This window comes from Pantherophis guttatus, chromosome 18 (genome assembly GCF_059756535.1).
Source record: "Pantherophis guttatus breed Tessera chromosome 18, ASM5975653v1, whole genome shotgun sequence".
In the NCBI taxonomy this organism is placed as follows: domain Eukaryota; kingdom Metazoa; phylum Chordata; class Lepidosauria; order Squamata; family Colubridae; genus Pantherophis; species Pantherophis guttatus.
This window is the reverse complement of record NC_142080.1, coordinates 282,362-296,072: the sequence shown is the minus strand read 5'-3', so window position 1 is coordinate 296,072 and position 13,711 is coordinate 282,362. Positions and strand designations below refer to the sequence as shown.

Below are 13,711 nucleotides of genomic sequence, written 5' to 3'. Positions count from 1 at the left end.
TTTTATGGTTCCATTTTTTTAATCACTTTTGGTTTGATCTGTACAAAGGTGTTGAAAAATATACAAATTGTACATTACGCCCCTCACTGCCTGCTGAGCTGGCTCCCCCCCCCATCTTCACTAAAGAGAGCAGGAAAACAGAGCCCGAATCTCTCCCCCTCCCCAAGCTCTGAAGTTAATTTGCATCTGATTTTTACTGCTGGCACATCTTTCACTTCTACAACTAATTCAGCAAAATGACTCAGAATTTATTGTCCTAAAAAAATGGAACTCGAAAAGAGTTCAGCAAAAGATCGGTTCCTGATACCTAAGAACTAGGGCAGCAAAATCCCCTTCCCGTGGGTCTCTGTGTGTGTAAAAGGAGAAGAACCACAGGGGGAACGGTTTTGAAGGGACGTTAACAAGTTTGCCGATCACTTTTTCTGTTTCTGTTCTTTGCGTGTGGCTGAATAGCTTTGGAAATTAAACTGCTGCCCTCTAGCGATTTGGATTTATCTACCTGAAAAGGTGAGAGCGCCTTGTTGCCAGAGGAGACTGGCGTGGACATGTTGCCATCATGTCCCAAGGCCTGGATGGGACGGGGGGGCAGCTTCCACCTTTTCAGTAGCCCCCAGAGACAGGGACCCCTCAGTGATCTCCTCTGCTAAGGGCAGCCTTGACCATTAAGGAGCCCCAAAAGGTCCGAAGCAGAAGGCAAGGACCAAGTCTCGGGGTTGAGGTGCATGATGGGAAATTCCCCTGGCCTTCAGATAGGGCTAAGAGTGCCTCCCCATCCAGAGAACGAGCCTTTCTAGGACCAGGGAAGGACTTGGCCGGTGTTGGCACCATCCCAGGAAAGGTGGCATTCTCCCCTGGCATCTGGCCAATTGAAGCGGAGGGCAGACGGAGGAGCCTTTGGAGAAAATCTGGAGAGAGACGGTTCTGCCCCTCCCCCCCGCACTCGTCAAGGGCAGACGGGGGGCCCTGGGGGGGACCTGCGTGGAGGGAGCATGGTCAGCCTGCTGTGAGGGCCTTGGACGTAAATAAGATCAATATAAAAATATTTTCTGGCTAGGGCCGGGGCGTTTTCATGCAGGCCAAAGGTGCTGCTGTTGGGGTCAGCTGTGTGTGATGCCGGAGGACGGGATGGGTGGAGCCCCCCAGACAAGGCCGGCCTTGCACGAAAAAAATGGGAAGGGCCAGCGCTTAGTCGTCATCGTCGTCGTCGTCATCATCGTCATCGTCGTCTTCGGTGTTTATCTCCCCTTCCAGCACATCCTCAATCCAGTCTTCCAGCTCTTCCGCAGAGGGCAGGTCTTCCTCATCATCCATCTCCATCCAGACACTGTCGGCCTGAAGGGGGGACATTGGAGGAGAGAACTGCTGGGGGGAGTCCAGTTGGGCAGGGCCAAGCCCCCCCAGCTTCCACCCCCTCACTGGCTCCAGCGTCCAGGCCTTCCCTCTTGGCCCCTTTTGAGGCTCAGTCTGGTGGCCCCCAGTCACCCCCCAGTTGGGAAAGCCCACAACAACCTCCGCCCCCCCCCCAGCTGGTCTTCCCCGAAGCCCTCAGGCACCCATCTCCAGGCTGTGCCCCATGGGCCCAACACCCAAGGGGCAGCCAGGTGTTTGACGGTACTCACATCCGTTACGTTGACAATGCCCATCTGAGGCCGGGACAGGTCAATGTCAAAGGTTTTCTCCCAGTAAGGGATCAGCTGGGAAGGAAGGAAAGAGGTGAGAGTGAGCGCCTTGGGACGGAGAGATTTCTGGGGTTTGGTTGGGGGCTGGAATGGGGGTGGAGCACTATTTGTACCGTGGGTGTAAATAGTCCCTTCCTCTTCTACATGAATTACAGGGATGTTCCTCCGCCCTATAATTCCTTCTCCTTTGGGGTTTTGATCTTATGCTCCACCCGCCCCTTGGATGCCTAGGGATCCAAAGGGGGGCATTGTCCTTCCCTCAGCCTCCTCTTCCCAGGGACCCTGCTGGCTTTTCTGCCCCTCCCCTCCCCTCATGGCCCTCTGGGCCCCTGCCCTCCAGCCAGATCAAAAGAGCTGCCCTCCCACAAGCGCCCGCCTCTCCCCATGCTCCGTGGCTCCCAGCAGGCCACGTGAGATCTTGCAGGTCAGGAGAGAAGGACAGCGAGGCGCCAGGGGAAATGGTGCCCAGGCGCTTCCCAGAGTGGCTCCTCCTCCCCCTCTGTTTTCAAGGACTTTGTGGACTCTTCACCAGTGGGAATTCCTCAGGATCGATCCAGATGATGCTGAGATCTGGGTTGTCTGTGTTTTCTTGGGCAACTTCTTTCAAGATCTCTAGGAACTCATAACCATCTGAGGAGAGAGGGGGGGGCAGGGGGAATTAAGCAACCTTCTTGCCTGCAGCCCCTGCATGAGCCCCTCCTCACCTCCTCCCAGTTCCCCTTTTCCACAGGAGCAGCTCTGGCCAAGGGCAGCCCGGGGCGGCCTGGAACCAGCAGCTAAGGAACATCCTCAGATCTTCCTTGCAGGTCGGAGGGATTTGGGCAAGATAAATCTGACCTGGGTGTCGAGAAGCAGGAGGGGCTTCTCTTGCACAAACCTCGTTTATAGCTGGAGAAATGGTGGCCAAGAAGGAATTGGGGAGTCAATGCAGGATCCCCCCCCCAAATCTAGAATGACTTACCAGGATCATCCTCCTCCGCGAAGGCCACAATGTGAATGCCGTCCATATCGTCTTCCTAAACAGGGAGAAAGGCAGATTGATGCTGGGCGACTTTATTGCTCTCTTGGCTATTTATTACTGGCAGACCCCCAACTCAAGAAGGAGAAGCGACCCCCACCCCCATTCAACAGACAGAACAATGGCAGAGCAGCCCAAATCCTGCAATGTTTTCCTCGCCAGGAGAAGCTCAGCCTGGAAGGCCAAGAATCTGGGGGCTCATCTGTGTGTGTGGAGGTAGCTGTGACCCCCTCCCCAGGAGCAGCCCTTCCACTCCCACAGTGCAATTAACCTGGGCAGGGCCTGGGCTGTTGCAAAAGAAAGGGGCTTGGCTGAGGACCCCCAAAACTTCCCACGGCTTGTAAATTAGCCATCGTGGTCGGAGCCGGGCTTTGGCCGGGCATCCACAGAAGCCAGCCGGCTGCCCCCTTGCATGAGATCTGGGCAGACCTGCTGTGTCTTTTGGAGGGTTCAAAGGGGACAAGTTGATGCCTTTGGACGTATCAAGGTAAACTGGGGGAAACGTATTTATAATTTATTACCTGGCTGGCACAAAGTATCTGTTTTCACCAGAATTGCTGGCTTTGTGTTGTTTCTTTATTATTCATGGGGAGCCAATATTGGGTTCCAAGAATGGGGCAGGGAGGGGAGGGGAGGGAGGGCTCTGAGGTTGGGGTTCCACTTTCTGCTATCTGTGAAGCTATGGGGAGGGGGCTTGGGCAAACTGCCTCCCCCCCAGACTTTCTTCTTCTTTGCCTTCAATGCTTGCATTGGGAAAGAGCCCCCTCCCTCCCACCCCTCTCCTTGTCCTGGCCATTCCTTTTGCGCTGCGCCCGACTCCTGGTTCAAGCCTCTGGGCCTGGAGCCCCATCGTCCCCTGCCTCTCTCCTTCTGTTCACGTGCAGAAGTCAGCAGGGCAGAGCAGCAGCAACTGTCAGCTCAGCTCAGCTCAGCTCAGTTGAGGGGAAGAAGCCAGAGCACCGTCTGCTTCCTCCCCTCCTTCCATCCCCGGAGAGCTTCATCCCCCCACCTCCTTTCACCTCGGATCTCCTGGGACTGGAATGGGAAGGACGCGGCTTTTAAACAAGAAAGCCACCAGTCGCCTGCCCTGCATGTAGGTGGAGGGCCAGGAGAGGCTGCAAGGAAGTCAGTCTTGCACCAATTGTGCCCAGCTTCATGGCAAGCCAGCAAGCGGCTTAGAAGGTTTTTGGGGGGATGTTTTATTTAGTCCCTTTTCTTCCTACTTGGGCCTTACGTCAACTGGCCTCTCTTCCAGAAGGGCCTAGTCCAGGGGTCTGCAACCTTAAACACTCAAAGAGCCATTTGGACCCGTTTCCCACAGAAAAGTAAACACCGGGAGCCACAAAACCTGGGTGGGCGTGGCCAACTCAATGTCACTCACTTCCATCAGTCACATGATCCCCCTAGCCATGCCTACCCAGCAGGTCATTAGGGCACTGGGAACCACAAAATCCTTGTGACATATATCTCTCTGTTCTCCCTTCCTCTCTCTCCCCCCTCCCTCTCTCTCTCTCTGTATCTCTCTGTATCTCTCTGTCTCTGCCCTGGCTGCTTCTCCATCCCCCGCCATCGCCTTACCTTCTCAGGCCAGGCAAGGAGTGACTGGGAGGGGAGGGCGAGGGGCAGGGCCAGCCAGTGCTGGGATCACCTCACAGGGAGCCACAGCAGAGAGCCCAAAGAGCTGCATGCGGCTCCAGAGCCGCAGGTTGCTGACCCCCTCCCAGGAGACAACCTGCTGGGGCCTCCCGGCTTCCTCTTCCCGGGGAACATACTTAGGAACATACTTCCCTGCTCTCCCTGCAGGGCCTTGCCCACCCCACCACCCCCACTTTTCAGATCTGTGAACGTACCCAAGTCTCATACATGCTGTCTGGGTGCAGCTTCCTCAGTGTTGGCCTGCAAGAGACAGACAGAGGGGGAAAGGGCAGGGCAAGGGTGAGAGAAGGGCAGCAGAGGCCAGCAAGGTCTTTTAAGACCGGGCAAGGCACCTAAAGACCCCCCAGGGAGAGGCTGTTTTCTTGGCAGTGGGGCAGGGGAGGTTTTTTGACCTCCCACCCCAAGGATTCCTAAGGCTCCCCCACCCGCTTGTTAACCAGCCCCAACCCTATTTAGCTAGCAGCCACTTTTCCAAGCAGTGAGGTGTTCCCTGTGTGATGGCACACATGGGATCGTTACAAAGCCCCTTCGTTATAGGCCAGCCCTTGGCATTCCTGGCTTCTAGCAGCCGAACCTCCTGGCAGGGAGCGTCCGAGTCAGAGCCAAAGAGGGCTTTTGAAGGCAGCAGCCTTCCAGGGGGAGGTGTAGAGCTGCCTGCCCCTTTTTCTTCCAATTTTTTTGAGTAGCCGGAGCAGTCAGGCTCGGTGATCCTGCCACTCTGGTTGCCCTCTTTCTGTTTGGGCCAATGGCAGGGGTGAAATCCAGCAGGTTTTGACAGGTTCTGGAGAACCGGTAACAGAAATTTTGAGCAGTTTGGAGAACCGGCAAATACCACCTCTGGCTGGCCCCAGAGTGGGGTGGGAATGGAGATTTTGCAGTATCCTTCCCATGGAGTGGGGTGGGAATGGAGATTTTGCAGTATCCTTTCCCTGCCACACCCACCAAGCCACGCCCACAGATAGTAAAAAAAATTGGATTTCACCACTGGCCAATGGGCCGAGGCCCACTTAATAGCTTGGGGAGCTGGTGGGTGCTGGGAGATCCCCTGCTCGGGAACAAGATGAGGGGGAGAACCTATTTGAGGTGTGTTCCCCAATTGGGGGAGGGTAAGAAGCAAGAGGCTCAGAAATGCCATCTTCCTTGGGCTTTGCCAGGCTCATAATGGGAGGGGTGTCTGATCCCATTGGAAAGCTCTTGTCAGAGAGCATGGGGAGGGGAGCCGGCCGACCGTTGGGGCCAAATGTGTGCCATTTCCATGGCAACCAGAGGAGGAAGAAGCGAAGAACAAGGCACGGATGCTGCTGTTGATGCTGGGAGGGAAGACGGCTGCCATGGCAACCGAGGAAGGTCTCCCATCGCACCAGGTACAGCGAGCTGCTCTGAAGGTCCCCGGCTGCCAGGGAGCCCCCCCCCCCCCAGGGCAGGAGGGCAGCAAGGCTTCACCTCTTGTGCTCTTCCATGAACTGGACTATTTCTTCCTCACTGTTTGGCTTGTCCGGGATGGTGACTGGCTTCTCCATAAAAGGCTCATAGTAGTCTATCTCGTTCAGCTTCAGGGACAGTTTCTTTGCCACCTGCCAAGACAGAGGAGGACACGCTGGACGGGAGGGGGGCATTTCCCACAGTGCCTCCTGCCCCAGCGCTCCCTGAAAATGCATGGACTTTGACTCCAGAATTCTGGCTGTTGGCTGGGGAATATTGGGAATTGAAGTCCACTGGTCTTACAGATGCCATGGCTGAGAAATCACCGGATGTCCTCTTTGCCATTTGGGGAAAAGCAAACCATAGTCTCTCCCTCCTTCTCTCTCCGTCACATACCTTGCTGTCGAACGTTGCAAAGAAAGGGATGTAAGGGTGGAATTCTTCAGCAGCATCTTCAAAAGCCTTGAAATCTGGAAGAGAAGGCAGAGGGTCACCCCTGTTAACCCCAGCAGACCAGCTCCCTCCTTGCATTGTGCCCTGGGTCTGGCAGCCTATTTCCCGATGGTCTGAGATTTCCCTTCCCCACTCACCTTTCCACCTTGGATTTCTTTGTACCTAGGTGTCCTGAAGCCCATTTCTCCTGGGACCCCCCTCCCACAACGATCCACTCACGTTCAGAGTCCTCGTTCTTGAAGTAGCCGATGAGTTTGGGCTCATCCTCAATCCTCTCAAATGCTTCAAGCTCACGTTCTCCGTCGATAAACTCCACGGGATCTTCCAGGACCTGCAGGAAAGAGCAAAGGTCAGGCCTTGGCTTTGCTCTCTGGCCACATCTGCCCGGCTGACACTCGGGGGGGGGGGAGGGAGTTCTGCCCAGAGTCCTTGGCTTTTCTAAGGGAAGGAGGACTTTAGAGCAGGCTGGCAGAGGAATTCTGGGAGTTGAAGTCCACACATCTCGGAGGCTGAGGCTGAGAAACCCTGGTTTGGAGGGTGGCCATCAGCACCCTGGACAGGGCCTGGAAGCAGATGACTCTGGCCCCCTATCAGTCCCAGGCAGTTCAGAGCCAAGGGGGGAGGTGGGGCAGGAGTTCTCCCAGCCACCCTTCCCCCACAGGGTATTGCAGGAACCCTTCTCAAAATGGGAGGGGGCCCTCAGCCTGACCCTGGCCCTGCTTCCCCCTGGCCTGGATAACATTGCGATGGAGGGGAGTGCAGTGAAGCAGAACTTCAGGCAGCAAGATCTCAGCTGGCTCAGCTGCAGAACATGGAAGGCCGGGGGTGGGGGGTGGGGGAGAAGCCCTTTGAGGGGTGGGAGTGTGCCCAAGGACCACCATCAGGGTGGGCTGGAAAGAGCCTCGGTTTGGAACCTTTGCACGAGGGGGCTTTTCCCTCTGTAAAGAGGGGAAAGGGACTGCAGGGGCTGGGAAGACGGGCACTACCTACATCAAGGAGAAACTCCACCAAGGTGTCAGCCGAAAATTCCCCATCGTATTCGATGACTTCATCCTCCTTGAACACGTAGACACTGTCTTCCTCAGCCAGTCCTGAGGGGGAGGCCAAAGGGTGGTCACCGAGAAGTTGTGTTTGGACCTTTGAGCATGGAGGATGGCAGCCTGGTTCCGCAGAAGTGGGCACCCCATGCCAGGATGGCTCGGTTTACCTAGGGTAGGGCCACTTTTTTTTTTTTTAATTTGATTTATATGCCGCCCTTCTCCGAAGACTCAGGGCGGCTTACAATGTGCCCAGCAACTTGCTTTCCATCCAGTCCTTTTCAGGTGATCGGTTGCAGGTGGAGCGCAGAAGGACCAAATTCTGCTCTGGAGCCAAGTCATTTTACCTATAAGCTTTGTGGGGGGGGCACAGATCTACTTGTCTAGGAAACCCCAAAAGCCCCTTAGAGGGAAGCAGGCGTTGAATGAACCCAGAGCCTGGCAGTTTTCACTGCCCCCTGGTGGCCTCCGATGTTCATTCTGCTTCCACCTGCAGCAAAGGTTCCTCCCTGGACCCCCGAATCAGAACTAGCTTCCAGCTTGGCCCAGGGGGAAAGAGGCCTCCTGAGTCTTCGGAAGGGCCTTCTGATTAGCCAAGGAATGTCAATCCTTACCTAGTTTTTTGGCCACCGCAGCATCCTTCTCTGCGTCCACCAGGCCAAATCCGATCCCTTTGTCTTCCAGGACTTGGGCTGCTAACTAGGAGAAAGAGCCACAAACGGCAGACAGACAGGGCAGAGGGAGAGAGAGAGAGAGAGAGAGAGAGAGAGAGAGAGAGAGAGAGAGAGAGAGAGAGAGAGAGAATGAAAACATTGCAGGGAGTTTCTTGAAGGATTTCTGGGGAGAGGATCCAGATTGTAACTATCAGATGTATTGATTTATTCAAGGTTTTATGCCCCCTGGCTCAGTGGTGGGTTTCAAAAAAATTTACTACCGGTTCTGTGGGTATGGCTTGGTGGCTTGGTGGGCATGGCAGGGGAAGATTACTGTAAAATCTCCATTCCCTCCCCACTCCAGGGGAAGGATACTGCAAAATCCCCATTTCCTCCTGATCAGCTGGGACTCTGGAGGCAGAGAATAGATGGGGGCGGGGCCAGTCAGAATTTTTACTACTGGTTCTCTGAACTACTCAAAATTTCCACTACCAGTTCTCCAGAACTGGTCAGAACCTTCTGAAACCCACCTCTGTCCTGGCTCCCAACCACCCAGCTCAACCTAAACTGGCTTCCCGCACGCTGCTCTTCTCGGAGATTTTAACTCCAAGTTTAAATGCAAGCTGTTCAATAACAGCTTCAGGTCGCCTGGTGCCTCCCAAACTTTGCAAAAGCTTTAAGAAAGATGGGCTCCGTCCTTGTTTCCCTCTGATAGTTTTAACCTTGAATCCTGGCAAGAGAGAACAGCTGCTCTCGGTGCCTTTGGCCATCCGGTCAGGGATAAAAACGGGTGAATTCAGTTGCTGGGGGTGGGTGGGAGACACGACCCAACTGCTGATGGCTGGACTGTTCTTCTTAGCCGCATTGAGGGGCTGCAGACCAACTCCCCACTGAGAGCTGGAGCTCCCATGCGAGGCTGAGCACAAAGCAGCTCCGTTTCCTGCAGGCTCAGAGTCTCTAAAGCCACTTTTCTCTTTGAGACAGTCACAGCTTGGCCGTCTCTCAGAATCGCTTCAGCCCTGTCACCAGTCAGAGGGTACCTAAGCCTTTCTGGGCCAGGCCTTGGATAGGGAAGAGGGTGCCCCCACCCGCCATGCACAGAAGCAGGGCCCGGGGCTTCTAGAGACAAAGCAAGGGTCCAGTCCAGATCATCAGAGCTGATCTCCCAGGCAACACCAAGCCAGAGGTGGCAGGGTGCTTAAATGAGGACCCGGCATCTCCATCGGACAGATTCCTGTGGCAGGGTCTCCAGGCTGATTCAGCAGGGTCCTGTTTTTTTGTCTGCCCATCTTCACACACACATTGCTGCAGACATGAGGACTAGTGGCATGAAAATCCTTCTTTGGGCCACAATTAATCCCAGCCCTGAGGACACAGGGGACTGCCTGCCCTCTTCTCCTTCCCACCCCCTTTTCTCCCTTCCTCTTTTGGCCCTCCCCACTGTGTCCCTGAATGCAGCCTGCTCCCTGGGATCAATTTTTAGGCTGGTCCTGCTTGCAGCCACAGCATCTCCTTCCCTCCCCCAGGCTTCACTGCTCCCCACTCCCCGCAACATTCCCAAGGAAGTGGGCCTGGCTGCCTCCCCTTTCCAGGAGCTCCAGTTTTGGAGGTGGCAAATTTAGCCTGGTGACGTCCCAGGTCTCCAGCGCTCTTGGGAAGAGTGAAGGGGCAGCTCTAGCAGTGGGGCAGACCCCCGCCTCACTTGGTGCTCCCTGTCCTTGCTGAGAGGAGTGCCAACATATCACCTCCTGCCCAGCCAGTTAGGGACCCCTCATTGTATATTGCTGTTTAAGGGAGGGAACTAAACTGGCCCTTTCAAATGCCCATCCCACGTCCCAACTGCTAGACTACTACAAGTGATGACAAGCCCATCCCTCGCCACCTGCCCCTGACCCCTAGTTCCCCAAGCTGCCTCCTTGGGCCAGTCTGATATGCCCCCCCCCAGCATGGCAGAGCTCTGTCCCCCCTCCTTGCCCCTGGCCCCTACCTCCAGAATCAGCTCCTCCAGCTCAAACTGCCTCTGCGAAGCCTTGTCCTCCCCCACCGGCTCGTGGTAGAGCAGCGCCAAGACCTCGTACTTCTTCAGGACGCCCTTGTAGTTCTTCATGTTGACATCGATGACCCGGTCGATGCCGTCGTACTCGGGGAAATCCAGCCCCTCCTCGCCATGGGCCCCGGGGCCGGCCAAGGCCAGCAGCAGGGCAGCCAAGATCAGGCCGAGCCACTTCATCCTGCTGCAAAGGGGCTCCGGGGGTCCTTCCCCAAGACGAGCGAGAAAGAGAGACAGCTGTCCTGGGCTTCCCTTCCTGCCTTCCCTCCCTCCCCGTGTCAGGTGCGGGCTGGGCAGGCGGCTCCTTGCTGACACAGGCAGGTGCCCGGGACTGGCTGAGGAGGGTGACCACCACACGGAGGGGCGAGGAGCTCCAAAGGCAGAGGAGCAAAGCTCCAGGCAGCGCATAAAAGACCCTCGGGCGGGGGGGAGGGCTCTGGGGCTGGAGGGCCGTCTTATCCACAGATATTTGGCACCGTCCCCAGCCGGCCACCTCTTGCTCCTGTCTATATATGTCAATGGGGAGAAGGTAGGGAGCGGGCCATTCGATGGGGAGTGCCAGCCCCCCGAAAGTCCCCCCACGGGCCCCCCTTTGCACAGGGGGCTGCCAGGGCCCAGGCTTCCCCCCTGTGGTGGGTCCCTCCAGCTTTCTCCCCCCTTCTCCACCCCAGGCCTGCATTGGAGGGCATCTTCTTTATCGCCATATTAAGGAAGGGGGGCAGAGAAGGAGGCATGCAGGGCAGGGCAAGACGGCATAGCTAAAAATAAGAGGAGATGACTCGGAGGTAAATCAAGACCAGCTTGTGCGGATGGCAGGGAAATTAGAGAGGGGCGGGGGGGCGCCAGATGCCTGGGGGCTCTTGAGTTACAGGGGGCAGTTAGGTAAGTGCCTGTGAGCGAGGGGGGGGGGTCAGGGAGCTGCTCCTTCTGCGCCTTCGCCCTTCCAGGCATCTCTGGCTGGCAGCCTCCCGGCCGATGAGGACATCCAGAAGAAGTATCTGCACTGGGAGGCTGGCGGTGGAGGCAGAGAGCAGCTCAGGCAGAGGCCACCTTGCCCTGGGTACCACAGGCGGAGGGCCAGGCCTTCAGAGGACCGGCCACTTGGCTTCTGCTGGCCTGGCTGACCCCGGCAGAGCTCCGAGCAGGGAAGGAAGGAAGAGGCTCTGCTCACCACCTTCCAGAGCTCCACTGGTGGGCTTCCCTCCATTAAGCGCAGGGAGAGTCTCACTCAGGGGAAAGAAGCCACCGAGGCTCCTGGCAAGCCCTGACCAAGCTGAGGGGACGTTTGCCTGTGGCCTGCTCGGCCGCCTCTTGAGCTGGTGTGGGTGGCCCTGGGCAGCCCAGACAGGCAGAGAAACTGAGGCGTGAGCTGCCCTGTTCATGTGGGGTGCATAGGGGCTTGTCTCTCTCTGGCAAAGCTGGGCCTCTCCACTAAGAGCCCTCAGGATGTGCCCAGCATGGAAAGTCCGTCCCTCTGCCCTCCCCGGCTCTGCCCAAGCCGCCTCCTCTGAGTCAGAGAAGCGGGCAAGAGTAGATGCCAAGGAAACCGGACTGGCCCTTCCAGGAGAAAAGCGCAGCTGGGCTTCGGGCTCCTCCTTGTCTGAGGAATGCTGGGCAGAGCACAGATCAGGGGGTGGGGGTGGCGGTGATATCAGGGTCAGTGCTTCGGTTTAATTTTGGGGGGTGTCACAGACTCAGTTTTGGGGGTGGCTCAGAAGCACATGGTGCCCCACCAAGCCTTCCGCTTGTCCTGGCTAAGGCTGGAGGGTGGCATCCTGGTTGGCATCGGAGGACCCTGGCAGCCTCAGCCTTGCAAAAAGGCCTCAGCAGTGCAGCTGAGGCTCTCCACCACCCACCCACCCCACTAAAATTCAAAGGGAAGGAAAGGCGGCCAGGTGGAGAAGCTCCCTCCCCAATTCAAGAGCAAAGGCGGCTTCTTTGGAGGGGGGGAATAGAGCATCCTTGATAAGAGCTTTTCCCCTCCATGAGACCCCCCTCCAATTGAGAGCTCCTTGGTGACCCCAACAGCAGGCCGTTTCCCAATGACTTTGAGTTCGGACATCCTTATTTTTAATCCCAGTGGGTATTGGCCACCCCACCACCCCGGTGAGGGAGCAAAACCCAACCCTCCTCCATCCGGCTGCGGCTTCAGTCCTCCTCTGCTGCTGCGCACACAGACACACACTATTTTGGGCTCCCTTCAGTCAGCTCCTCCAGGAGAGGCCCTTCCCCTCAAAGGGGCAGGTGGAGGCTTTCTGCTGCAAGCCTGGGAAACTCAGCTGGGCTCACAGATGAGGTGATGCCCCAGCTGGCATTTCTTGGGCCAAGGGCGAGTCTCTTCAGAGGACGACGGTGTTGCAGAGCGTGGCGGGCAGCCGGCTCTCACCTCCGCCTTGGCCCAACGTGGGGCGGAGCCTCAGCCCCAGTTGCTGCCCTGGCCCAGCTGGCCTTGGTCCCAGGGTGTTCCGCCTCGCAGGTGAGCACTTCCGCCTGCCTGCCTGCCTGCCTGCCTGCCAGCGGGGACCAACGCTTGTGCCCGGCTCTGTGTACAAACAGGCAGCTGTCACTTGTGATCGAGAGGAAGACGACAGGAACGTTGAGGTGACCTGAAGTCTCCGCTCCACATTGGCAGCCGGTTGCGGGCAGAGCTGGCAGGTCCTTCTCCCTGTGCCATGGGGAGGAGGGGCATTTCAGCTGCAGAACCAAAGTGGGCCAGTTGCTCTGCAACGCTCGGGGGCGGGAAGACCACCTGCTTCTTACCTGTCCAAGCCTTTTGTTCAGGGGCTGGCAAAAATCACGGCCTCTTTGCCGGACAGCCCTGGACCAAACCTTCCTGGGAAAGATTTTCCCGTCTCTCTTTTGGAGTCTTTGCCTGGGGGCAAAACCCAGGAATTTCTGTGTGTGGCGGAAGAGCAGAGCCGGACCCCCAGAGGCTTGGGTCGTGCAACAAGACCCCCCCACTCCCTGCCACGTTTACTGTGGCTAAGGGGGAAGATGGCCCAATACGGAGGGGTCATCACTCAATGCACGTTGAACTTTAATGGGGAGGCGATGCTTCCCAGTCTTCCCAGTTCCCATCACACCATCCTAGGCTGTGGGAAGTCTGGGACCCACCTCAAACAAACATCCCCCCCCGCAAATTGGGGCACTGCCCCTCTAAAGATTGGGGGGAGGGACCGCCAGGTGCAAGGCTGGGCTTTTGGCTGTCTTTAAGGCAAGTTATGTCCTGGTGGCTATTTTTAGCGCAGTCCGGCCGTCCAGCAGCTGCCGTTATTTTAATCTGTCTTTGAATCAGTGCCAGATGTTGCTGGGCTGAGCTGAAGTCAGCCGGGGCTATTTTGGCACTTTCTGCTGACCCACCAGCTTCCCTTTAATCCACTGCCTGGCTGTTCTTTCCCAGAGGCACCTGGGCCCCAGGACACCTGGGGGGGGAAGGAGGATCTGTCCATAACCTCTACTCTGGAGCAAAAGCCCCTCCTGTGGTGGTCAGCAAAGGGGCCCCCTCCTGGAGGGACCTGCTTTGGTCAAGCAGCAACGTCGACTGCCAGCAGCCCATCCAGGGAATTGTGTCCCTCCAGGCCCCAAGGGGTCGGTGCAGTAAACCCCCCCACTCCCCAAATAATGGACGAGTTGCCTTTTTTCTGACGTCTTAGGCCAACATCCTGAGAAAGCAAGGAAAGTCTCTTCCGTCCGGAGGCAGAGCAGGCTCGGATGCCCCTCCCCAGGCCAGGACGGGGCCGAAG

General features: G+C 57.0%; 1 protein-coding gene across 1 annotated transcript; it reads right to left on the bottom strand.

Moving 5' to 3' along the window:
- On the bottom strand, positions 1-10,450 carry CASQ1 (calsequestrin 1). Its single transcript, XM_034424986.3, has 11 exons — positions 9,906-10,450; positions 7,880-7,964; positions 7,219-7,319; positions 6,448-6,559; positions 6,172-6,245; positions 5,797-5,927; positions 4,548-4,593; positions 2,641-2,695; positions 2,209-2,309; positions 1,620-1,694; positions 1-1,332 (listed from the first exon to the last, which is right to left on the bottom strand). The coding sequence occupies exons 1-11, from the start codon at positions 10,374-10,376 to the stop codon at positions 1,186-1,188; spliced, it is 1,398 nt and encodes a 465-aa protein (XP_034280877.1). The 5' UTR covers positions 10,377-10,450; the 3' UTR covers positions 1-1,185.
- Positions 10,451-13,711: the final 3,261 nt, after the last annotated feature.